Raw genomic sequence first — 23,744 nt, forward strand, 5'->3', positions numbered from 1 at the left:
GGGCGTGTGGGTGGGGGCTTTGAGCGGGCAGAGCTGCCCTGTCCCCACCCTGTCCCTGTCCCTGGTACAGAGCTGCCCTGGCAGCCCCGAGCCGGGCGCGGGGGGCACTGTGGCCAAGGGAAGGGGCGATGCCAGCGGCCGATTGATGCCCCAGGACCACCGACAGCCACCCAGGGATGGGGGCCCGGCTGGACAGACCCCAGAGTGTGACAGAGGGGCCACAGGGGCGACCCCCGGGACCCTCTCCACCACCCTCCTGCTCGGAGGGCTGGGCCTGGACTGGGGCAGCCGCATTGTCCTGGAGGAGGCCACTGCCCAGGGGCTCCCTGGGACCACCGGGAGCCACCCGATGACACGGTTCCCACCGGACAGACCCCGGAGAGCGGGATGGGGGCGGCCCATGGGCGACCCCCGGAACCCTCACCCGGTGCGGAGGCCGCGGGCTGGGTTTGCACCGGGGGAGCCGCTGCCCGGGGAGCCCCAGCACCGCCAGGACCCCCACCTGGGACGGGGTCCCCCCCCGGGGAGACCCCACAGAGCACGAGGGAGATGGCACAGGGGCGACCCCCCAGACCCTCGTCCGCCCAGGGCCCCGGGCCGCCCGCCCGCCCGCTGCCCCCGTTTCCCCCGGCGGTGGGCGGTCCATCCCCGCGGCCCGGCCCCGCCGCTCCCCCCGCCCCGCAGCCGCCGAGCCGGAGCCGCCGCGGCCGGACCCGATGCCGGGAGCTGGGCGCTGAGGGCGGCCCCGACATGGGGGTTCTCAGCATCACGGACCAGGTGCGGCCGCCGCGCCCTCCCTCCCCTCCCGCCCGCCCTCCTCCCTCCCGCCGCGCTCGGGCCGCGCCGCCACCGCAGCCCGGGGATGCGCGGCCTAGTCCGGCTCCGCCACCGGGCCCGGCCCGGCCGCCGCCCCAAGGCCGCGGGCCCCGCTGCGCCGGTTCCCCCGGGCCGCCCCCGGCCCCGGCCCGGCCGGGGGTCACCGCCCGGCCCGCTCCGCCCGCCGGGCCCGGCGCGGCCGGGACCCCCGGGGACGGGACCCGCGGGAGGGACCCCCCGGCGCCGCCAGGGACCCCCCGGCTCGGGAATGGGGGAAACGCGGGCATGGGACCCCCGGGACCCCCGGGAGGGACCCGCGGCCTCGCTGCGCCTCCCGCCGCCGCCCCGGCGGGCTTGGGGGATGCCCCCGGGGTGCAGGATGTCCCCCGCCGCGTTTGGGGACGCGCTTTGCGTGCGGAGTGGCCCCAGAGAAGTTTTGGGGGGCACCTCTGGTTGCGGGTTGTCCCCGTCGGGTTCGGGGTCTCCCCTTGGGGCGTTGGGTTGTCGCCGTGGGGTTTTGGGGGCACCTGTGGGGTGCAGCGTGTCCTTGTCGGGTTTTGGGGAAGCTCCTGGCGTGCAGGGAGTCCCCAGCGGGTGTTGGGATACCCTTGGGATGCAGAGTGTCCCCATCATGGTTTGGGGACGGTCCTGGGGTCCCTGTTGAGTTTTAGGGACACCCTTAGGCTGCAGCATGTCCCCATCAGGTTTGGGGATGGCCCTGGCTTGTGGGGAGTCCCCAGCAGCTTTTTGGGACACCCTTGGGTGCAGGGTGTCCCCAGCATGGTTTTGGGGGTGCTCCTGATGTGCAGGGTGTGCCCATAAGGCTTGGGGGATGCCTCTGAGGTGCAGAGTGTAACTATCATGTTTTGGGGGCACTCCTGGCATGCAGGGTATCCCTGTCGGGTTTTGGGGACCCCTCTGGTGTGCAGAGTGTCCCTATGGTGTTTTAGGAATGCTTCCGTGGTGGGGAGTGATTTTGGGGACACCTCTGAGGTGCAGGGTTGGCTTATTGTGTTTTAGGGATGATTCTGGGGTGCAGGGCATCCCCATCAGGTTTTGGGGACACATGTGGGGTGCAGGGTCACCCTCCCTGGCCGGTGGCTGCTCCCTGGGCCGCTCTGTCGTGTCCCATTCCTGGAGCCGTGACCCCGGAGTGACCTGGGCTCGGACCCCCCTCTTCCCACTGTTTGGAAGCCTGGGGGGTGGGCTGGGGGTGAGGGGGTGAAGGAGAAGGGGGCTGACCCAAGGCCACCGTTTCTGATTTAAACAGAACTTTATTTTTCGGGATAACCCAAACATTCCTCTCTCCCGCGGTGGGTGGGTGTGTCAGACCCAGCGCCGCCGCCGGAGACGCTGGTTTTCCAGTCTTTCCTTCTTTTTTTTTTTTTTTCTTTTTGGTAAAAAAACCCCCTTTTTTTACTGTCTAACAAGTGATGCCGAGGCTGCTGCATTCCAGGGGGATGACGCAGGCGCTGCCCTGGCCCAGGATGTGTTCCCGGGGTTTAAGTGCCCTTATTTTGGGATGAGGCAGGGATGGGAAGGGGTCACTTCCAAATGGAGCTCGGTGTGTGCCAGAGAGGCTGAGAAGAGTGGGGCTCAATGGGTTCCACATTAAATCCAGCCTTTGGGGGGCTGCAGGGGTCACAGCACCCAGGGCCCTCCATCCCAAAAGCTGCAGCAGCTCCGAGGCTGAAGTGGGGACGTGCTGGGTGCTGCACAGCCCAAGAGCAGCCTCTGCTCCCATTTTTCTTCAGGAAAATGGCATTTTTAGGCCTGGAAAGAGGAAATGGGGTTCAGGGATGGCAGGTGGTGCCCGGAGGTTGGGCAGCACCTTCCCACTGCCCTGTCCCAGCAGCAAAGGGGCTCCAGCAGCTCCGACCTGGGCTGGGGCTCCATCACCAGAGGGATTTCTGGCTGTGCCCAAATTTTGGGGGGTAGGAGCTGGACCTGTTCCCGTGATTGGGGACAGGTGCTGGGTGCTGTGTGTGGAGATCTCAGCTGTGCATCGTCAGTGCTGCTCCTTGGACTCCTTGGGAAGCAGGGAGGCTTTTCCAATGATTCCTTGCTCTGTTTCTTAATGAACAACCAAGGAAAGTGTCTTTGCTGGCTGGAAAACTGGTCCCTGGTGCTGGCTGGGCCGCAGGGGTGAGGAAGCTGCCGGGTGCTGCCGGCGGGCCGGGCATGGGACTCGCTCCTGGAGCTGGGTCAGGCTGGTGTGGAGCCTCTGGCACATGGAAACACTGCAAGTTCTCCTCCCTCTCACATCTTCTGTGTGGTGCCACCATCAGGACTCGTTTCCCTTCTCCTTTGCAGCCTCCTCTGGTCCAAGCCATCTTCAACCGGGATGTGGAGGAGGTTCGGTCGCTGCTGAATCAGAAGGAGAACATCAATGTACTGGTGAGAGCTCGTGCTCCATCCCTCACCCAGCACTCCCAAAATCCTTCCCATCCTTCACCCAGCTCTCCCCAAATCCTTCCTGTCCCTCACCTGCACTCCTTGGTCCTTCCCATCCCGAGCTCACATCCTGGGAAGGGTTTCCATTGCCAGGTGTTGGGAAGGGTTTCCCCTCTCAGGTGTTGGCTGCCCCATCCCTGGAAGTGTCCAAGGGTTGGACAGGGCCTGGAGCAACCTGGGCTAGTGGAAGGTGTCCCTGCCCATGGCAGGGGGTGGAACAGGAGCTTTAAGGTCCCTTCCAACCCACACCATTCCCTGATTCTGTGGAGTGAGTGGCTGGAGCTCTCACAGCCTGTCCCAGGTCTCCTCTGCTCTGAGCACCAGCTACAGCCCAGCACCCACAGAGCCCCAGAGGGCTGTGACCCCCAGCATGCAGGAGGGTGCTGGGTTTGAGCAGTTTTCCCCCCATTCTGCCTCCTGAGAGGCTGCACGTACAGAATCCCAGAGTCCTTGGGGTGGGAAAAGACCTCTGAGATCATCGACTCCCCCCTGTGCCCAATCCCCACCTTGTCCCCCAGCCCAGAGCTCTGAGTGCCACCTCCAGGCCTTCCTTAGACACCTCCAGGGGTGGGGACTCCAAACCTCCCTGGGCAGCCCCTGCCAATGCCTGAGCACCCTTTCCATAGAGAAATTCCTCCTGATGTCCAGCCTGACCCTCCCCTGGCCCAGCCTGAGGCCGTTCTCTCTTGTCCTGTCCCTTGTTCCCTGGCAGCAGAGCCCGACCCCCCCCAAGCTCCCCCCTCCTGTCAGGGAGTTGCAGAGCCAGAAGGTCCCCCCTGAGCCTCCTTTTCTCCAGGCTGAGCCCCCCCAGCTCCCTCGATTGTCCAGCCCCTTGTCCTGGTGCTCCAGCCCCTTCCTCAGCTCCGTTCCCAGCTCTGGACACGCTCCAGCCTCTCACAGCAGTGTTGGTGTACGGGAGGCAGCGGGGCAGATGGGGGAGGAGGAGGAGGAGGAGGAGGAGGAGGAGGAGGAGGATCTCCCAGCCCTCTCCCTGCCCTCCAAGCTCACGGATGGTTTTTGTTCCTTCCCCCCAAGGACCAAGAACGCCGAACACCGCTCCATGCTGCTGCCTACATAGGAGATGTTGCAATCCTCGAGCTCCTCATCCTGTCAGGTGAGGGCTGGGGCTCGGAGCAGGCTGGGAGCTGGCACAGGCTGGGAGCTGGCACAGGCGCTGCCTCAGAGACACCCCTGATCCCCCTTGGCCTCGGGGGTGCAGCAAGACAGGGTTTGGTCACCCTCCAACCGTGTGCTCACGCTTAATCCAGCGAGGTTGCAGCCAGGGGAAGATTAGGGAATGTTGCCATAATCCTAAGAGGTTTGTTCAGGCGGAGAAGTGTCTTGGAACTGAAATAGCCGAGGTGGAAGTGGAGCCAGGAGGGGGGGTGTGGCATTGGAGGAGGTGCTGGAGGAGGAGGATGCACAGCTTGGACAGGAGGGTGCTCAGAGCAGCAGTTCCCCTTGCTCCCAGAGCCAAAATCCAGGGGATTTTGCTCAGTTTTGGGTTGTGTCACTTGCCATGAAGGTGCCCTTCGCTTCTCTTTCAACACAGTCAGTGCTTGGGCCCTGTGTGCTGAGTGTTGAGTCTCCTTCTCTGCTCCTCAGTGAGGAGCCTCAGGACACTGTGGAGTGAGGGAACCCCGAGGCTGCCGTGATCCTGTGTGACCCCAGCAGGGAGAGACTTGGGCACATTCTTTGCCGAGGCCTCGTTAAACGGGATCTGGGACGTTCAGCTCCCTCTGCGGAGCTTGGGGTGCCCTTGCCTGCCCTGTGTGGACTTTTGCCTGCCTGTGTGTGGAGTTCTGGGCAGCAAAGAGAGGCAGAAGAGGGGCCTCGGGGGTGGTGGGCGCTCCCTGACCCCTGTGTTGTTGTCCCCAGGTGCTAATGTGAACGCAAAGGACACGGTTTGGCTCACCCCGTTACACCGCGCTGCGGCCTCTCGGCACGAGGTGGGTGCCCTGGGAAGGGGCCTCTGGCTCTGTCTGCTCCCCATGGGAGGAGGGGGCTGTGCTTCTCCTCCTCCTTCCCACCCTGCCTGGTTTGGGCTGAGATGGGGGGTCTCATTGGAGCAGGAAGGGGCCGAATGCAAAGTTCAGAGGCTGCAAATGGGAGCTGGAACAAAAACCCCCTTGGTTCCCTTCCCTCCATCCTGCAGGAGTCAACCTGTGGGTTTTCCCCACATTCTCCTCCCTGCCTTCACCCCTTCCCCAGGGCTTTGTCTGTTCCAGCCTTACATTCCTTTGAGGGATGCTGGGGCTCTCACCCTGTCTCTCAGGAGCTGATTCCAACAGATCCTGTTGGAAAGTTTTCCCGGTGTTTATCTTTTGTGGGTTTGACTTCATCCCACTTAACTTTGCCCTGCTTTGAGTTGCTGGAGAGTGAGGAACTGTTGGTTGGAGCCAGGAGATCCAAAGCCCTGAGTGATGTGCGGGGTGAGTTACCACCCATGGAATTCTGATCAGCAGGAGACCCGGGATGGAACACGAGGGGAAACCCCTCCAGAAGGTGTTTGTTGGGAATGTGTGTGGACAGTCCCTGTGGGTCCCTGAAACATGGAGCTCGTGCTGCTTGTCTGGGAGTTTGAGAATCTGGGCACTCTCGTTGCTTCTCCGCCTGGGAAGTGCTGGAGCGTCTCCTCCCTCGTTCTGTTCCTCCCCAGGTGCTTGGCACAGGGCTCTGCCAGCGCTGGCATGCCCAGCTCCTCAGAGGAGCCTTCCCAAAACGCTTTCCCTGCCTGGAGCCCGCTCTCCAGGGTTGCTGGGTTGGTGTTTCTTGGCTCCATGTGCCACTCCAGGCCTGGGAGCAAAGAGCAGGGCAGTAACCCATGGGGTTGGGATCGCTGCAGGTGGTGCCGTGGGGAGGTGAAACCGAAAATGAGGGGCTGCAGCCAAGAGCCTGCACAGCACCAGGGGAAATGGGTGTCACATGTAGGTCAGTGGGTCACCTTTGTCATCCCCACCCCTGGTGAGTCACAGGTGAACACCCACCCCTGTTTGGGGTTTCCTCCAGCCCCTTCCCCAGCTCTGTTCCCAGCTCTGGACACGCTCCAGCCCCTCAGTGTCTCTCTTGCCTGAGGGCCCAGAACTGGGCACAGCCCTGGAGGGGCCTCAGCAGTGCCAGCACAGGGGGACAGTCCCTGCCCTGGGCCTGTGCCCACACCGTGGCTGGCACAGCCCAGGGACCACTGGCTTTCTTGACCACCTGGGCACAGCTGGGCTCCCATCCAGCCGCTGTCACCGGCACCCCCAGGGCCTTTCCCACCAGCAAGATCCCTTCTCTCTGCTTGTTCTGGAGCCTCTGTCATGCTGCCTCTGCCTCTGTGTCATAACGTGCTGGAACAGCCACATGTGTCTCGGGGATGTCCCTGGGGACGTGGGAGCAGACAGATCCTTTCCTTTGAGGTGTGGGGAGAAGCCACCGCACCGGAGCGCGTGGAGCAGTCACGGCTCAGCCGGCCCTGGCTCTGGGGCTGCTGTGGCTCTGGAAGGACGAGGAGGACCTGGGGGCCTCCCAGGGCTCTGTTAGGCCGGGTTAGAGCCCCCCTCTCTCCTCTGCTCCCGCAGAAGGCACTTCACCTCCTCCTGAAGCACTCTGCGGACGTCAATGCCCGCGACAAGCACTGGCAGACGCCGCTGCACGTGGCCGCGGCCAACCGGGCCACCAAGTGCGTGGAGGCCCTGGTGCCCCTGCTCAGCACCGTCAACGTGGCCGACCGCACGGGCCGCACGGCGCTGCACCACGCCGTGCACAGCGGCCACCTCGAGGTAGGCGGGGGGCCCGGCCCGCGCCCCCTCCCCGCGCCGGGGCAGCGAGGGCCCGGCCCCTCTCACCGCTCCTCCCCGTGCAGATGGTGAACCTGCTGCTGAACAAAGGGGCCAGCCCGAGCACTTGTGACAAGAAGGACCGGCAGCCCATCCACTGGGCAGCTTTCCTGGGTAGGTGTCGTGGTTTCACCCCGAGGCAGCCCCCAAACCCCTCAGAGCCGCTCACCCGCTCCCCCACCGGCAGGATCGGGGGGAGAATTGGAGAGATGGGGCTCCCCAGAGAACCTGTGTTTTCCGGGGTCCTTGGCTCTTACCACTGTCTCCTGGACAGGGCATTTGGAAGTTCTGAAGCTGCTGGTGGCCCGGGGAGCTGACGTGATGTGTAAGGACAAGAAGGGCTACACCCTCCTGCACACGGCGGCAGCCAGCGGCCAGATCGAGGTCGTGCGTCACCTCCTGAGGCTGGGGGTGGAGGTAAGACCCCCACAGCTGCTCAGGGTGCTGCTCAGGTGCAGGCCAGGCTGGAGACAGGAGCAGGAGAGGGTGCTGGGTGGTGGCAGGAGCTCGAGGTGGTTCTCAGCTGCCTTTTTTCCTTCCTGAATCCCCAAATCCTCTGGACTCGGTTGCTCCCGCAGATCGACGAACCAAATTCCTTCGGTAACACTGCACTTCACATCGCCTGCTACATGGGCCAGGACGCCGTGGCCAACGAGCTGGTCAACGTCGGTGCCAACGTCAATCAGCCCAACGAGAAGGGCTTCACCCCCCTGCACTTCGCTGCCGTCTCCACCAACGGGGCCCTGTGCCTGGAGATCCTCGTCAACAACGGGGCCGACGTCAACTTTCAGGTCTGGAACCTTTGGGAGCAGGAGCAGGAGCTCAGTGCCCGAGGCGGGAGCTCGGGGGGGCTGGTGGGGCGGCACTGCTGTGATGCTGGTTCTGCTCTCGCAGAGCAAGGAAGGGAAGAGCCCATTGCACATGGCTGCGATCCACGGACGGTTCACGCGGTCGCAGATCCTCATCCAGAACGGTGAGTGGTTGCTCCTCCAGCCCTGGGTTATCCCAGACTTTTCTTGTGCCTCCAGGACCTCCTGGTGAGTCTGCTCGGGGGGTTTAAGACCTCTGCAGTCATCACTTAAACTCCTTCTGTGCCCTGGGATAATATCTGCTTCCTAACACTCAATCTAAACCTCCCCTGGCACAGCTTGAGGCTGTTCCCTCGTCCTCTCTCTTGTTACCTGGCTCCCCCCTCCTGTCAGGGAGTTGTAGAGAGTGAGAAGGTCCCCCCTGAGCCTCCTCCAGAGGCTGGTGCTGGTGGCCCTGTGCTTCTTGGGGGTAGCAGGGACTGTTGTGCCCAAAGGCAGCAAAGTGCAGACCAGGGGACTGAAATTCCAGCCAGGTCAGAGCTGCTCCAGCCAAACAACATTCCCACTGCCACAGCCTGAAAGACAATATTCCTGTGAGAGGGCTCGGGCTTGGCAGACACCCCAGGGCTCAGCAGAGCCCTCTGGGGTGGAAACCATCCCCTCAGGGGGAAGGGGGGATCTGATGCCCAGGGCTTGCAGGGTACAGTGGGCTCTGGGCTCCGAGAGCAGTTTGCAGTTCTCCTGCAGGATGCTGGGTGGACTGGAGGTGTCAGCCGTGTCCCTGGGATGGGAATGCAGGGCCAGAACAGGCTGGAACGCTGGCAAAGCCCTTGGCTTTTCCCTTCCAGGCAGTGAGATCGACTGTGCTGACAAATACGGCAATACCCCCCTCCACGTTGCTGCTAGATACGGCCACGAGCTGCTAATTAGTACTTTGATGACGAATGGTGCTGACACTGCAAGGTAAGGCAGGTCCCTTCCTTCCTCCCCCTGCTCCAGACTGGAGGATGCAGCTGTAGAATCACAGAATCATGGAATCATTAAGGTTGGAAAAGACCTCTAAGGTCATCGAGTCCAACTGTCAACCCAGGACTGTGTTCACCCCTAAACCATGTCCCCAGGTGCCACATCCATATCCCTTGGGAATGCTGCTGGGGATGGTGACTCCCCCACTTCCCTGGGCAGCCTGTGCCTGTGCCTTCACCTTTTCAGTGAAGAAATTTTCCCTGTTATCCAACCTAAACACCCCTGGCACAACCTGAGGCTGTTCCCTCTCGTCCTGTCCCTTGTTCTCTGGGAGCAGAGCCTGACCCCCCCCCAGCTCCCCACTCCTGTCAGGGAGTTGTGGAAAGCAAGAAGGTCCTCCCTGAGCCTCCTTTTCTCCAGGCTGAGCCCCTCCAGCTCCCTCAGTTCTCCAGCCCCTTCTCCTTCTTCTCCAGCCCCTTCCCCAGGTCCATTCCCTTCTCTGGACACACAGAATCCGTGCCCCACCCTGACTCCCTCCTCCTCTCCCTGCAGGCGTGGGATCCACGACATGTTCCCTCTGCACTTAGCTGTTCTCTTCGGATTTTCAGACTGTTGTCGTAAGCTACTTTCCTCAGGTGAGTGGCCCCAAACCCTCCTGTGCCGGGGCACTGGGGTGACCCCCGAGCTCCCCGCTGACCCCCTGCCCCTCCTGCCCCCCAGGTCAGTTGTACAGCATCGTGTCCTCGCTGAGCAACGAGCACGTGCTGTCTGCAGGCTTCGACATCAACACGCCTGACAACCTCGGGAGGACTTGTCTCCACGCTGCTGCTTCCGGAGGGTGAGCGCTGTGGGGACTGGGGCACGAGGGGCAGCTGGACCCCTGGGTGCTGCTCCCAGCTCCGAGGGAGGGCAGAGGCCTGTTCAGAGCAGGAATGGAAATGGAAACCTCTCACAGAGCTGTCCTTCGGCGTCGCAGCGCTGTCACCCTGCCCGGGTGATGGGGACGGTGACACAGAGACAGGAATCCTGGAGCTTTTTGGTAGCATAAATGCAGCCTGTCAGCTGCACTGATGTCTCTGTAATTACCTGGTTGGCTGGGAGCCCCATGGCGGGCAGGGAGCACAGAGGGTTATTTACTGGAGCAGGGAAGAGCTCTGTGTGTGCAGCATCAGCCACGGCTGCGGCTCCTGCGCTGCCCAGAGGTGACAAACCCGGGCTGGCTTGTCTGCACTGGGAGGAGTTTGCATTCCTGCTGTTTTCCTTTCTGATCTGTGCCTAAATCCTCTCCCCCCCTCCTGCAGGAATGTTGAATGTCTTAATTTGCTGTTGAGCAGCGGTGCTGACTTGAGGAGGAGAGATAAATTCGGGAGGTGAGTGTCCTGTGGGTCCTGAAACAGCTGGAGCACAGCGAGCCTGGGTTTGGGATGGGACATTCACAGAATCCCAGAATCCTCGAGGTTGGGAAAGCCCTCCAAGACCATCGAGTCCAACCTGTGCCTGACTCCCACCTTGTCCCCCAGCCCAGAGCACTGAGTGCCACGTCCAGATGTTCCTTGAACACCTCCAGGGGCGGGGACTCCACCACCTCCCTGGGCAGCCCCTTCCAATGTTTAACAACCCCTTCCATGGAGAGATTCCTTCTGATGTCCTCAGACCTTTGCTGTGTCTGGATCACCCCTCTAACCCCAGGGGCCCAGCTCTGGTTCCTCAAAAGGAGCTGCAGCTCCAAACCCTTGAGCCAGAGCCGGACAGAGCTCAGCACTGGAGCGGGTGGGGGTGACTCCCCGGGTCCTGCCCTGCTGCTGGGTGAGTCTCCCCAGCTGTGCTGATCCCCCTTGTCCCTTCCCCCTTTCCCAGGACTCCACTGCACTACGCAGCTGCCAACGGCAGCTACCAGTGTACGGTGACACTGGTGACGGCGGGAGGCAGCATCAACGAGGCCGACTGCAAAGGCTGCACCCCCTTACACTACGCTGCTGCCTCGGACACCTACAGGAGGTGACTTTGGGGGCTGGGGGGGGCACTGGGGGCAGTGGGGCTGGGGGGTGACACTCTGCTGGCCCCTGGCCGCCTCCTGGCACTGGCACTTGGTGGGTTACGGAAAAGGGGAGCCCGGGGGGGTAACCAACAAACTGATGGGGGTCTGTGGCCTTGCAGAGCAGAGACTCATTCAGGAAACAGCCATGACACTGATGAGGAGCCACTGAAGGAGTCCAGGCTGAAGGAGGCGTTCTTGTGAGTCCAGAATTGTGTAACTTCTGAAGTATTTCTAAACTTTTAACAGCCACACCTTCTTGCAGCAAGTAGTTCTGCAGCTAATGATGTACTGCATGAAGAAGCACTACCTCTTCTCACCTGGAATTTGCTCCCCTAGTTCCTGTGTTTGAAGAGAAGGCATAAGAACTGTGTTGGGTCAGAGCAAAGCTCAGTCTAGGCCCATGTTCTGTTTTCCACAACAGCCAGAGGTGGATGCTCAGAAGAGAGTATAAAAAGATGAATACATGGAATATATTACCTGACTGTCTTCCATCTCTTACCATGTCTTATTTTGCTCTGGGACATGGGGATTTGGTGTTTGCCCATTCCCATTTTGCTGGGAATCCCTTGCTCTGGAGCAGCAATGCCTCGGGGAGAGGAAACATCTGCTGATGTGATTCCCGGGGCAAACCCGGTCCTTGCTTCCAGTGGGCTTTGGTGGGCTTCCCACCGTGTCCGGGTGGGACCGTGCAGCACCTGCTCGGGGTGTTCCCCACAGAGCTCTGCCTCTCCAGTCACTCCTCACCCTTCCTCTCCCCTCTCCTGCTCGTTGCAGTTGTTTGGAGTTCCTGCTGGATAACGGTGCCGACCCCTCCCTGCGGGACAAGCAGGGCTACACCGCCGTCCACTACGCGGCCGCCTACGGCAACAGGCAGAACCTCGAGCTGGTGAGGGGCTGGGGGACCCTCTGTGCTCCAGGAACGGGGGCAAACCTGTCAAAGGACCTGTCACACCCGTGGTGCCCGGCTGTGGCTCAAGGAACGCGTGTTGTGGGCACCACAGGGTTTGTCCAAGGGGTGGGGTTGGCCATGGGGACCTGGGGAGCTGTTGGAATGCCATGGAGGGAGGACCTGGGCTGGAGGGAGATGCCCGAGAGGAAGGAGCTGTGTTACCTGGCAGAGGCAGGTGTGTGGATTTCTTGGAGCTGCGTGGGCAGAGGAAATCAGGAAATCTTGGACTAGCAGGGACTTGCTGCTGCCCCTGCAGCACTCAGAGCCACGTTAGGGAATGGCCCATCCTGAAATTCAAGCAGATGAGCAGGATTTCTGACCCCTCTGCAGCTGCTGGTGGACAGGGTGCGTGTCAAAGCCTCCAGGAGCCCAGGGCAGTTATGGATCACTTATGAGTTTGTCTTGTTGCTCTTGCAGCTCCTGGAAATGTCTTTTAACTGCCTGGAGGATGTGGAAAGCACCATTCCAGTCAGCCCTTTGCACTTAGCTGTGAGTACGGCTGGGGGGGCTCCTGCTGTGTCCTGGAAAGGTGCCCAGGATGGTCTGGGCTCCTGCTGTGTCCTGGAGAGGTGCCCAGGATGGCCGGAGGAGGGAAGGTGTTGGTGGTGGGGGAGCAGCTTCTCCACAGGCCATTGGTCAAAGGCCTTTAGTTTGTCTGTTAAACTCTGATCTTTCCAGGCCTTTCTGGGTGCTGCTGTTTGGAGTGTGGGCAGGGGTGTGAGTGGGCAAGGGTTTTGAGTAGAACCCAAATGCAAAGGAGGCCCAGTGGCCGGGCAGGAGCAGCTCTGCCCCGAGAGGCTCAGGGGCAGGAATTATCCCTGGGGGACACTTCTGGGGAGACAGCTCTGGGTGCCTTGGGGGGCACTCCCGGGCACAGCCTCTGCAGCCACTGCTCCAACACGGTCTGCCTTGTCCCAGGCCTATAATGGTCACTGTGAAGCCCTGAAGACACTTGCTGAGACCCTGGTGAACCTGGACGTGCGGGACCACAAGGGCCGGACAGCGCTGTACCTGGCCACGGAGCGGGGATCCACCGAGTGCGTGGAGGTGCTCACCAGCCACGGCGCCTCCGCGCTGGTCAAGGAGAGGAAGAGGAAGTGGACCCCCCTCCACGCTGCAGGTGAGGGAGGGCAGACGGGGAAGGGAGCGGGACCGGGCCCCGTTGGTGCCGTCGCGGCCGAGGATGCCCTGTCACCCGGCTGCTGTTTGGGGTGAGGGAAGGGGCACCAGCCCCTCCCTTTGGTTTTGGGGGCCCACCCGTGCTTGTGGGTGACTCCTTTCCTCGTCCCTGTCTCCAGCTGCCAACGGGAACACGGATTCCCTGCACCTCCTGATAGACAGCGGGGAGCGGGCGGACATCACCGACGTCATGGACATCCACGGCCAGTGAGTCCATCTGGGTGTTTCTTTGGGGTCTGTGTGGCACAGGGGGGAGAGGCAGGGGAGAGAGGGAATACTCAGACCTGGCTGATTTCCAAGCCCACCCTCCTCCCTGCTGCCCTTCCCCCCAGAACCCCGCTGATGCTGGCGATCATGAACGGCCACGTTGACTGTGTCCATCTCCTGCTGGAGAAGGGATCCACGGCTGACGCAGCGGACAAGAGGGGAAGGACTGCCCTGCACCGAGGGGTGAGTGTGTCCCTGGGGGCCCTGGAGCTGCTGCTTGGCCTCCTGTGTGGAGGCTGCTCGGAGGCCAGGCCGGTGGTTTCTTTGTTTGCGAGAGTCCCCAGGGAAAGTGCCCGAATTCCTTCCAGACACACAACACTTGAGAAGGAAACTGTGGAAGAAAGGTGTTCACGTGTTGTTAAATGATTCCAGGGGTGGGATCTGACCCTCTGGTCCTCTCTCCTGGCCACAGGCTGTGACAGGCTGTGAGGACTGCCTGGCTGCTCTGCTGGACCACGATGCCTTCGTCCTGTGTCGGGATTTCAAGGGCCGGACCCCGATCCACTTCGCCTCGGCGTGTGGGCACCTGGAAATCCTGCGGACCCTGCTGCAGGCAGCCCTCTCCACTGACCCCCTGGACTCCGTGGTGGACTACAGCGGCTACTCACCGATGCACTGGGCTTCTTACAGTGGTGAGGAGGGGCTGGGGGGACCAGGGAGAGCCTCCCCCTGCTTTGGGAGCCATTGGCTCAGCGCTGACTTCCTGCTGGAGGGGATGGCACAAAGCTGGGAGGGAGTTTTTCTCTCCCTACCAAGCCCCTTAAAAAAGGATCAAAATGGGAAAGGAGCTATCCCAGAAGAGCTGAGGCTGTTTCCTCCAGGATGCTGGATTTATAGGATGACTGTGGGGAGGTGGGACTGGAAGGGACGTCCCTGTTCCAGAGGGAAGCCAGGGATGTGGCTGGGACTCCTTCAGGAGATGTGTGGAATTAGAAACCTCCTGAAGTGCAGCAGCTTTGCTGCCAGTGAGGAAATGGACCTGTTGCCTCTGTGCTGGGGACTGGGAGTGTTTGGGCACCTTGTCTGAGCCTGTGGCTCCTTGGGCAGCTCTTTGGCACTGCTGAGGCCCCTCCAGGGCTGTGTCCAGTTCTGGACCCCTCTCAGCAGGAGAGACACTGAGGGGCTGGAGCACGTCCAGAGCTGGGGAAAGGGCTGGAGAACAAGGAGAAGGGTCCAGGAAGGACCCACAGGCCGAGTGCTGACACATTTCTGTCCCTCTCTCCTCAGGGCACGAAGATTGTCTTGAATTGTTACTTGAACACAACCCGTTTGCGTACCTAGAAGGAAACCCCTTTACTCCATTGCACTGTGCAGTGTAAGTGACACCTGGGACCTGCCCCAGGGCCTTCCCAGCCCCGTGATGTGGGACTGGGGATTTGTGGTGCAAGTGGAGGAGCTCCAAACCCTGCCCCCCTTGCCGAGGGCTCCGTCCTGGGCAGCAGCAGCAGCTGGGGAGGGGAGAGGAAGGGGGAGAACAGGGTGGGCCTGGGGTGTCCTTGGGGCCTGGGGCAGCAGAGGAAGGGGCAGGGCTGTTGTCTGACATGTTTCTGTGTTTCCTTGAATAATACCAAGAAAGGTGAAGGGGTGTTTTGCCCCAAACAATTCCAGAGCAGCTGCTGTTTGTGTCAGAGCCCCAGGAATGTGCTGCTCAATCCTGTTCTAACTTCCCTTCTCATTCCCCCTCAGAATTAACAACCAGGATGGCACTGCTGAAATGCTGGTGGAAGCATTAGGTGCCAAGATTGTTAATAGCAGAGATGCCAAAGGAAGGTGAGCTCACACTCATCCCCGGTGCTGCCGTGCCTCCCTCAGTGACTCCCACCTGATCTCCCCTGGCTCCAAGGGGCTCTGCTGTCCCCAAACACCCCGAGGTGGGTGCTCTGCCCTCCTCTTGACCCGCTTGTTGTGTCTTCCCAGGACACCCCTTCACGCTGCTGCCTTTGCAGACAACATCCATGGTTTACAGCTGCTGCTGCGGCACCAGGCCGAGGTGGACACGGCGGACAAGCTGGGCAGGACCCCCCTCATGGTGGCTTCTGAGAACGGGCACACGGCAGCAGTGGGTGCGTGCTGGGTTCCCCAGGGGGGGCTGAGAGGCTCCCTGGGGCTCCTCCACGAGCAGATCCCGTGGGAGCAGGGCTGTCCCTCTCCTCACAGGCACACTGGGGCGTTGCTGGGCTCTGTGGGGCTTCCTCTCACCAGCACCTCTCCTTCCTTTCAGAGTTCCTGCTGTACCAAGCAAAAGCAAATATAACTGTGCTGGATGTCAACAAGAACACAGCTCTTCACCTGGCCTGCAGCAAGGTAGGGAGGTGGCTGGGATTGCTGTCACTGTCACCTTGTCACCTTCATGAGAAGGGTTGTCCCCCTACTCGTGCCCCACAGAGCAGAGCTGAGGGCCCCAGGCCTGCCCTGACACACCTGGGTCGGTTTTGAGCAGCTCAGGTAGCACAGACCCATCTGTATTTTCCTTGGGGAGCCCCTCCCTGAGTTTCCAGGATCACTTCCATCCCTGGCAGTGTTCCAGGCCAAGTTGGATGGGGCTCTGAGCAACCTGGGCTAGTGGAAGGTGTCCCTGCCCATGGCAAGGGGTGGAACAAGTTGATCTTTAAGGTCCCTTTCCATGATTCCACGGTGGGAGCAGGAGGCTCGTGGTCAGCGGGTCCACACCGAGGAGGAGGCGGAGGGGGCAGCAGCTTGTGCCCTCCAGCCCTGCCCAGGGGACCCGTGTTAGAGGGTTGGGTTTAGGGAACGTTTCCATATCCCAGGGAATCCTGCACTAAACCCTCCGCTCTCCTTCCCAGGGCCATGAAAAGTGTGCCTTGTTGATCCTGGGGGAAACCCAAGACCTTGGCCTTATCAATGCAAGTAACAGTGCTCTGCAGATGTGAGTATTTGCCCAGCTGGTGCCCGTGGGACGGCACCAGAGGGGCTTTGCTGGGAGCGGGGGGATACCTTGGGAAAGGCGGGGGGAGCAGGTGAGCTCAGAGCAAAGTGCCTGCCCTTGGAGCTGCTCCCAGGGCCCTGTGCTTTGGCACGAGGTGCCCCAGGCAGGTGTCTCATCCCACTTCTCCCTCTCCCCAGGCCGCTCCACATCGCGGCGCGGAACGGGCTGGCCTCCGTCGTGCAGGCCCTGCTCAGCCGCGGGGCCACCGTGCTGGCTGTGGATGAAGAAGGTGGGTGTCCTGGGGGGGGCCCTGGGGGGGTTCAGCATCCCTGGGAGGTGGGGGATGCCCAGGAGCTGCCCAGCCAGGATCAGGATTCCCACACGTCTCAGCAGCTCGTGGCAGACATGGCCTGGGGAGGACGGGAGCACGCGCCACTCCCCGTGAAAGCATTTCCAGGTCTCACAGGTGTTCAAAATGTGGGTTTTTTCCCCCCTGTGCACCATCTGGTGCTCCCTGGCTCCTGCCAGGCCCCAACCCATCTGACTCACTTCCACCCTGGCAGAAGCTGCTGGTTGTGGCCAGAAGCTTTTTCTCCCAGCAGAGCAGGAGCCCCTCCGAGCTGTGGTGAATATCCCAGGGTCTGCCAGGTGCTCCTGAGCCTCTTTGTTCATCTCCTGCTGGTCCTGCCACACTTGGGAGTGGTTCCTGCAATCACAGGGATTGACAGTGCCCAGAGGGGTCTGTTGAAATATTGGATAATTGAGATATTGGTAAAGACAAAGAGATCAAGTTGTGGCTGCCCCATCCCTGGGAGTGTCCAAGGCCAGGCTGGATGGGACTTGGAGCAGCCTGGTCTAGTGCAGGGTGTCCCTGCCCATGGCAGGGGGTTTGGAACTGGATGATGTGTGAGGTCCCTTCCCCCCCAAACCATTCCATGACTCTGTGTCCTGGCCCCCATCAAACAGCCCCCGGGCCCTTTCCTCACCCCCGCCCTCGTTCCAGGTCATACCCCAGCCTTGGCATGCGCTCCCAACAAGGACGTTGCCGACTGCCTGGCACTTATCCTCTCCACCATGAAGCCTTTCCCACCTAAGGACGCCATCAGCTCTTTCAGCTTCAACCTCCTCAAGAACTGCGGCATCGCGGCCAAGACGGCGGCGTGCGGGGCCCTCCCCAACGGCAGCTCCTGCCCCTACACCAAGGACCGGCACAACGCCATCGGCCTGGACGGCTGTTACTCGGAGTAGCTTAAACTATGGGTGACCTAATATCTTATTATATTTATTTAGAAATTCTATAAATATAGGGCACTTTAAAGGAGAACAAGACTGGGCAGGCCAAGCGTGGCCCGGCGGGCCAAGAGTTCGGCGCTTTCCCCCTCTCGCCGGGTGCCGGTGCGGTGCCAAAGCTGCTCCTGGCAGTGCCCCTCCCGTCCCCTGCCCCTTCCCAATCCTCTCTGTCCCCTCGGTGGCCGGGCAGGAGGCGGAAGAGGCAGGATTTGGGCTGGGACAAGGCGGGTGCCACCACCCACCGCTGGTTCCCCCCAGCCTGCGGGGTGGGTGAAGCCGTTCCCGGTGTTCCCGGTGCCCTGTGCCAGCCTCCCGCCCTGCTGGGATGCCCCCGGGGCTGCCATCCGGCTGGGATGGGGAAGCCTGAACTCTTGGTGGGACGGGGGGTGGGAATTTGGGACTGGCTGGCCGGGGTGGGGGTCAGCTCCTGGCCAGGTGCCGCTGTCACCGCTCCTCTCGGAGTCGCTCTTTCCTCCTCTCATCCTTCGAGTCCAAACACTTGAACCAAGATCTACTGTACCTGGGGACACTAAAATATCCTTTTGGCAGCTCATTTCTAGGGAAAAACGGGTGCTGCTGCCCGAGCCCGGCCGCGGATGTGCCACTGGAGCCTCCTCCCCACACCAGGCACTTTAGGGATTCTGTTGGTTGTTGGTTTTGATTTTTTCCTTGGCAAATTGTCAGATCCTAAAACAATTCTGCTTTGAGTTTCCCTTCCCTGGTTTGTGTGGCTGTTTCCATGCGAGAGTCAGTGTTGGCTGGTTGTTTTTTTAAAAAGAGATGAGAATTATTTATAGAGAAACGAACATTTACCTTTAAAAAACAACAAAAACCATAAAAAAAAAAATCAATGTTTTAGCCTTTACTAAGGAAACAAATGCACTTCTGAGTCCTTATTCACAACCCTGAGTAAGTCTGTGTTGCTTTTTCGGATGCAGCATCCTGGCAGGTTTCGTGGCACGTGTGGATGTGGGTGGGATCGTTGTTTTTTGGTTTGGGTTTTCCTTTTTTCCTTTTTTTTTTTTTTTAATTTTAGAAATCCTGTTTATGCTGCAGGTTTGAAGCATTCGAGAATGTTGCACTGTTGTTTTTTTTTCCGTTGATTTTTTTTCTTTTGTTGCTGTTTTTCCTTCTGAATTACTGTAACAGTATCAAAAAACAATGTTTTCCTCCATGTCACGAGTCTGTTCAAAGCCAAAGACGGGGATGCAGAGACCGGGAACGGGCTGGAATTTCAGGAACCCCCGTCCCCCCCGAGCTCCTCTCCCGCTGCAGCCGGGCCCACCTGGGGAGCACGAGGCTGGGGCTGCCCTGGGGGTGTCCCAGTGTGACCCCCCGGGATGGGAGCAGGGATGAGACCATCCCTGTGTCCCCCAGAGCCCGCGACGGGACTGAGCGAGCCCTGAGAGTGTCAGAGAGAAAAGGGCATTTCTGTAACCAAAATTACTTCTTTTTTTTGTCTTTTTTGTTAATGATTTCTGAATGAAGGTGGCTCCTGCCAGGGAGGGGTGTCAGGTGCAGGTTGTGGAGCCGTTCCCGGGAGAGCTCCCGGGGGACACTCCCGCCCCCACGGGCAGGATCCCCTCGCACTGTTTCTTTCTTTTGACCAAAGCCAAACTCTTAGAACCAAATATGAAGTTTCAGTCTTGGCCTTTGGGTGATAAGCACATTTTCTTGGCGTGCCCCGGAGGAGTTTGTCCCGGAGGGGGGAGCGGGGCCGGGGCCCTCCCGGTGCTCCCGCTCCCCGTCCCGCACTTCGCTCAGCAAAGCACTCAGCAAACTTGCCCTTGGTGAGATCCTGGAGCCAGGGCCAGGCACTTCTGAGGGGCAGAGCTCTGCCTGCTCCAGGGGGATCCTCCCTTTGGATCCCCTCCTTTTAGGACAGTATCCCCAGCGTGTCCCCCTCCTCACTCCCCTCGAGCTTGAAAGGAAGCGTTGACCTTTCTGCACCGGATACCTCAGTTTGGAACCAGAATGAACTCACGAAACTTGAATCAAAAGATCCTTTTGGAAGATCCTTTTCAGTATTCTACGGAGGAGAACTGGAAACAGAGACTTGTTTACATTGCTGGCGAATCCGCACTCGCCTCTTGCAGCTCTTTCCCTTTCTGGGAGGAATTTAAGCATCACTTTATCTCCTGGCTGCTTCCCTCCCCCTTCCCACGGGGCAGGAAAGTGGGGCCAAAGTCCTGAGCCGTTGCCTTCAAGGGCTAAAGTGCTTTTCCAGGCACATGGAGGGGCCGAGGCGCTCCCGGCCGGGCGGCGATTCCCGGGGGCAGGGATGGGTCGGAGCGGGGCTGTGATGCTCCCTCTCCGTGGAATCCACCCCTGCCCCAGGAGGGCTGTGCCCCTCGTGCCGTGGCCCTCGGTGTGGCCCCGTGGCCCTCGGTGTGGCCTCGTGGCCCTCGGTGTGGCCTCGTGGCCCTCGGTGTGGCCTCGTGGCTGTCGGGAGACGGGATCCGGCACCATTTCACTTGAACGTGGCTTTTCCCACCCTTCCGTAGAGCACACGGAAAATGCTGCTTGTCCTTCACCCCCCCCAGCCCCCCCTCCCTGTTTTTTGGAGTGTTATTGTGGTTTTCAGTTCCTTTGCTTAGAGGAGAAAGCTGATCCTTCCTTTGACCTCGTTGCCGTGCTCTCCCCGCTCAACGACGCCGAGACAATCAATGTGATCTCTGTAAGGGCTTCTCCATCCTCTGCCACGCCTTGTGTCCTTCCCTCTTAGCCAGGAGCTTCTTCTCCCCTCCCCTGTGTCTTCTTAAAAATAGTAATAATAATGATAATAATAATAATAATAATGAGAATGGAGGGAAACGAGGTTCCAGCGGCGCATCCGTGGTCTGGGAGCAGAGGGGAGGGGAGGGGTGGGAAGGGGACGTGTGGCCTTGGGGGTCCCAGTCTTGTTCTCCTTTAACGCTGTATCGTATCGTTGACAGCACAGCTTGACAATTTAAGTAATAATCAAAGTGTTTGGTAATAATGCATTATTTTGCTAAACGAGATTTGTGATGGTTTCCCTGGTGCATTGTAAAGAGGGATGGAGGGAAACTTCCGCTGCCCTGCCCGCTCCCCCCTCCCCAGCCCCTCGTGGGCTCCCAAACCTTCTTCCCTCGGACCTTAATGCCAAAGTTGGACCATTCCTGCTCAGTTCTGCCCCTCCAAGCAGCGAATTTTTTGGCTTTTCCCACCTCAATCTGATCAATCTCTTGGTTTGGAACACGCAGGCACCGGATCTCCCTCCCCTCCCCTGTCCCAACCCCTGGAAAAAGGAAGTTTCTCTCCGCCCCCTTGGTCCAAAGCACTTGCTTCAAGTAATAAGCACTTTTGTTAAAGCATGAGTCTGGATTCCCTTTAGCATCCCACGGGATAGAGAGCAGCGCGAGGGATACGAGAGTGTCTTTGGCTTTATTTTTTCAGTTGGAATTTAAAAAAAAAAAAAAAAAAGTTCGTTTCTAGGGAATGAATGGACGAAGGGAAGTTGTGTTTTGAGAGAGAGAGAGAAAAAAAAAACCTAAAAAAACCTAAAAAACAAACAAACAAACAAAAAAAAAAAAACCAACCCAACAGCACAAGTACATTTCAAGTCCCCGGGTGTTTTTGCACTGCCATTGCCCGAGCGAGGGGCCCCGGCCCCCTGAGCCATAGACCCTCTGACAAACACTGAATGTACCGGGCTCGGCGTCCCCGACGGAGCCACAGTCCCCGAGGAGGAGGAGAGCCTGGGGGGTGTCTTTGTTGTCGCTGTTCCCCAGCTGCAGGCACTTGGAAACTTAGTTCTTTGGGGAAATGTGTCCCCTGTCCCGCTCCTGTCCCCTCTCCCACCCCTCTCCCACCCCTGTTCCCTCTCCCATCCCTGTCCCGTCCCTCTCCTGTCCCTTCCCCACTCCTCTCCTGCTCTTTTCCCACCCTTCTCCCACCCCTTTCCCCTCCCTCTCCAATCTCTCTCTCTTCCTCCCATTCCCTCTTCCACCCCTCTCCCATCCCCTCTCCCCTCCCCTCCCTCTCCCGGACGGAGCGAGGATCCCCCTCCCCAAACTCAGACGAGCAGCCCCATCGGCCCCATCCCGGGGCTGGAATCCGGCAAATAAAAAAGTAGCACTAAAAGCCAAGCAAAAAAAAAAACAAACAAAAAAATCTCCAAACTCGTGGAATCAGTTTTGGTTTTGTTTCTGTTCGGGTGTTGGGAGCACCCGGAGCGTGGCGGGGTCTGTGCAGATCCCAGTCCCCGGCGCGGGGGAGGAACAAGGAAAACCCAAAACAAGGAACGCAGAGGAAACAACCTTTTTTCCTTGATTTTATCCTGACGTTCCGTGGGGCCTGAGGAGCCCCCCAGGCTCCCTGCCAGCACCCCCCCCGGGGTCGGATCCGTGCAGCCCACGCTCACCTTTGCCTTCAGTGAGAAACCAAAGGAAAAACCAGCCCCTTCCAGAGGATCCCGGCGCGGATTCCTTGGGTCGGGCTTTTGTTTCTTTTTCTTTGCCTTTTTTTTTTTTTTTTTTTTTTTTCCCCTCCCTCCTTTTCTTTCTGTTCTTTGTTTTTCTCCAAGGACACAAGGAGCTCTTCAATCCTCTTCTCCTGGCTGGAATTTTCTGGGCTCGGCAGTGAAAGGAGATTAAACCCCTCCCCGCCCCCCCAAAAAAAAAAAAGCCGAGACTCAACCGAAGCATCATCGGGAGCTCCGGGTAACGTACCCACGGGGCGGGAGCTCCCCAGGGGAGCAGCGGCTCTGGAGCTGCCCCGAAATCCTTGGAATTGCGGCGCGAGGCTGGAGGGGAGGAGCCGGAGCCCCCGCGGGGCGGTCGGGGATGGGGGGACGCGTCTCTTAAGGCATCTGTAGCAACTCTGTGTCTTTAATATCCTCCGTGTCAATGCTGCACCTCTGTATTTTATGCACATAAATGTTCCTTTGGTGGCGACAGGACAAACCTCATCACCTGTCAGGTACAGCCGACTCCTCCTGTCCCGGCCTCCGCGGCCCCGGGGCCTCGTCCCCCTTCCCGTGCTGGGGGGCAGAAAGAGGGGGAAGAGAAAAAAAAAAAACAAAAAAAAAAGAGGAAAATAGCCTTACTCGACCCAGTCGTATCGATATTGTTCGTCAACTTGAAAATAATAAAGGAAACGCATGGAAACCTCCGGGGCCGCGCGGCCTGGGTGTGCTGATTGGAGAGGGGGGGTGAGGGGCCTCCTGCTGCTGTTCCCGGGCTTCTCAGGCTCCTCTGGAGCTGCTGATGGGCCTGGGCCTTCCTCCTGTCCCTTCTTTGTCCTTCTCTGAGCCCTCTGGGAGCGGGTTCCTGATGGCTTGGACAAACCTGCCAGTTCTTTGGGGCTCAGCACTTGGATTTCAGGGGCTGTTGGTGTCGGAGCCGGGGGGTGCCAGGGGTCCCACCGTGCTGCTCTGCCCACTCACAGCCCTGGGCTGCTTGCCCTGGGAATGAGCTTTCCCAAGCTCTGCCTTGGCTGAGGACAGGGATGGAGCCCCTGGTTGGGTGGAAGGAGAGGCCAGAGGCAGGAGGGGTCTGGGACCCCTGAGCGGTCCCACTCCTGCTGCGAGACAGGGGCCCAGCCCCCCAGAGGGATTCCAGCCCCCCAGAGGGATTCCAGCCCTCCCAGTCCTGCTGTGGGAGGGTCCCAGCCCTGCTATGGAATGGGTCAAGGGCTCCAGGCATTGGGTCCTGGCAGCATCTTTCTGAATTTTGCACTGTGTGAAGTGTGACCAGTTTAGGGGGGGTGCAGAGCAGGGCACGGGTCGGTCACAGGGGTCTCGGCCCCTTCCCTGCCACCTTCGCCCCATCCCAGGGGTGCTCCAGGTCTGACGGTGGAAACATCCCGGAGAACATCCCGGGTACCATCCCTGCTGGGCTGTGTTTGGTGCCCTCCTGCTCCCGGGGGCAGTGGAGGCTCCTGCCCCCCCAGTGTCCGGTGCAGGGACATCGGTGTGACCTGGAGGGGCTCAGGGTGTCCCTGTCCCGCTCCTCGGGCACCCCTGGAAGCCCCTGCAGAGTGTGAAGCCCACCCTGGCCCCCCGTGGGGCTGGGCTGGGACACCTGTGGGGTGATTGTCCCCCTGGCTGCCCCAGGGTGCCCAGACCCTGGATTTGGCTGCTCAGACCTTTGCAGGGAGTGGAGCTCAGCATTCCCTGGAAAGGGTCTGAGCTGGTTCCTCTCCCAGCTCCAGAGCCCCGGTGTGAGCCCACCCTCCCAGCTCCCCCGAGCCTCCTGAGCAGTTACTTTTTTCTCAGATGTTCTGTATTTTCAGAAATCCTGCATCA

At 60.0% G+C, this 23,744-nt stretch overlaps 1 protein-coding gene across 1 annotated transcript; it reads left to right on the top strand.

Annotated features, from left to right (window-relative positions):
• The first annotated feature begins 647 nt into the window (after nt 1–647).
• On the top strand, nt 648–22,609 carry ANKRD52 (ankyrin repeat domain 52). The gene is made up of 28 exons (XM_064638861.1): nt 648–777; nt 3,130–3,213; nt 4,306–4,384; nt 5,149–5,219; nt 6,834–7,034; nt 7,118–7,205; nt 7,366–7,508; nt 7,670–7,882; nt 7,986–8,064; nt 8,749–8,863; nt 9,419–9,501; nt 9,587–9,704; nt 10,168–10,236; nt 10,724–10,864; nt 11,024–11,101; nt 11,679–11,790; nt 12,271–12,342; nt 12,772–12,973; nt 13,152–13,239; nt 13,365–13,482; nt 13,712–13,931; nt 14,527–14,614; nt 14,986–15,069; nt 15,217–15,362; nt 15,521–15,603; nt 16,104–16,186; nt 16,384–16,475; nt 17,190–22,609. The coding sequence occupies exons 1-28, from the start codon at nt 751–753 to the stop codon at nt 17,432–17,434; spliced, it is 3,222 nt and encodes a 1,073-aa protein (XP_064494931.1). The 5' UTR covers nt 648–750; the 3' UTR covers nt 17,435–22,609.
• Nucleotides 22,610–23,744: the final 1,135 nt, after the last annotated feature.

Source organism: Pseudopipra pipra, chromosome 30 (assembly GCF_036250125.1).
Source record: "Pseudopipra pipra isolate bDixPip1 chromosome 30, bDixPip1.hap1, whole genome shotgun sequence".
NCBI classification, from domain to species: Eukaryota; Metazoa; Chordata; class Aves; order Passeriformes; family Pipridae; genus Pseudopipra; species Pseudopipra pipra.

Excerpts from the sequence above, each read along its gene's own strand:
- ANKRD52 (XM_064638861.1), top strand. The coding sequence starts at position 751 with ATGGGGGTTCTCAGCATCACGGACCAG. Across the intron at positions 778-3,129 it reads TTCTCAGCATCACGGACCAG|CCTCCTCTGGTCCAAGCCAT; the intron begins GTGCGGCCGCCG and ends TCTCCTTTGCAG. Across the intron at positions 8,065-8,748 it reads GCAGATCCTCATCCAGAACG|GCAGTGAGATCGACTGTGCT; the intron begins GTGAGTGGTTGC and ends TTTCCCTTCCAG.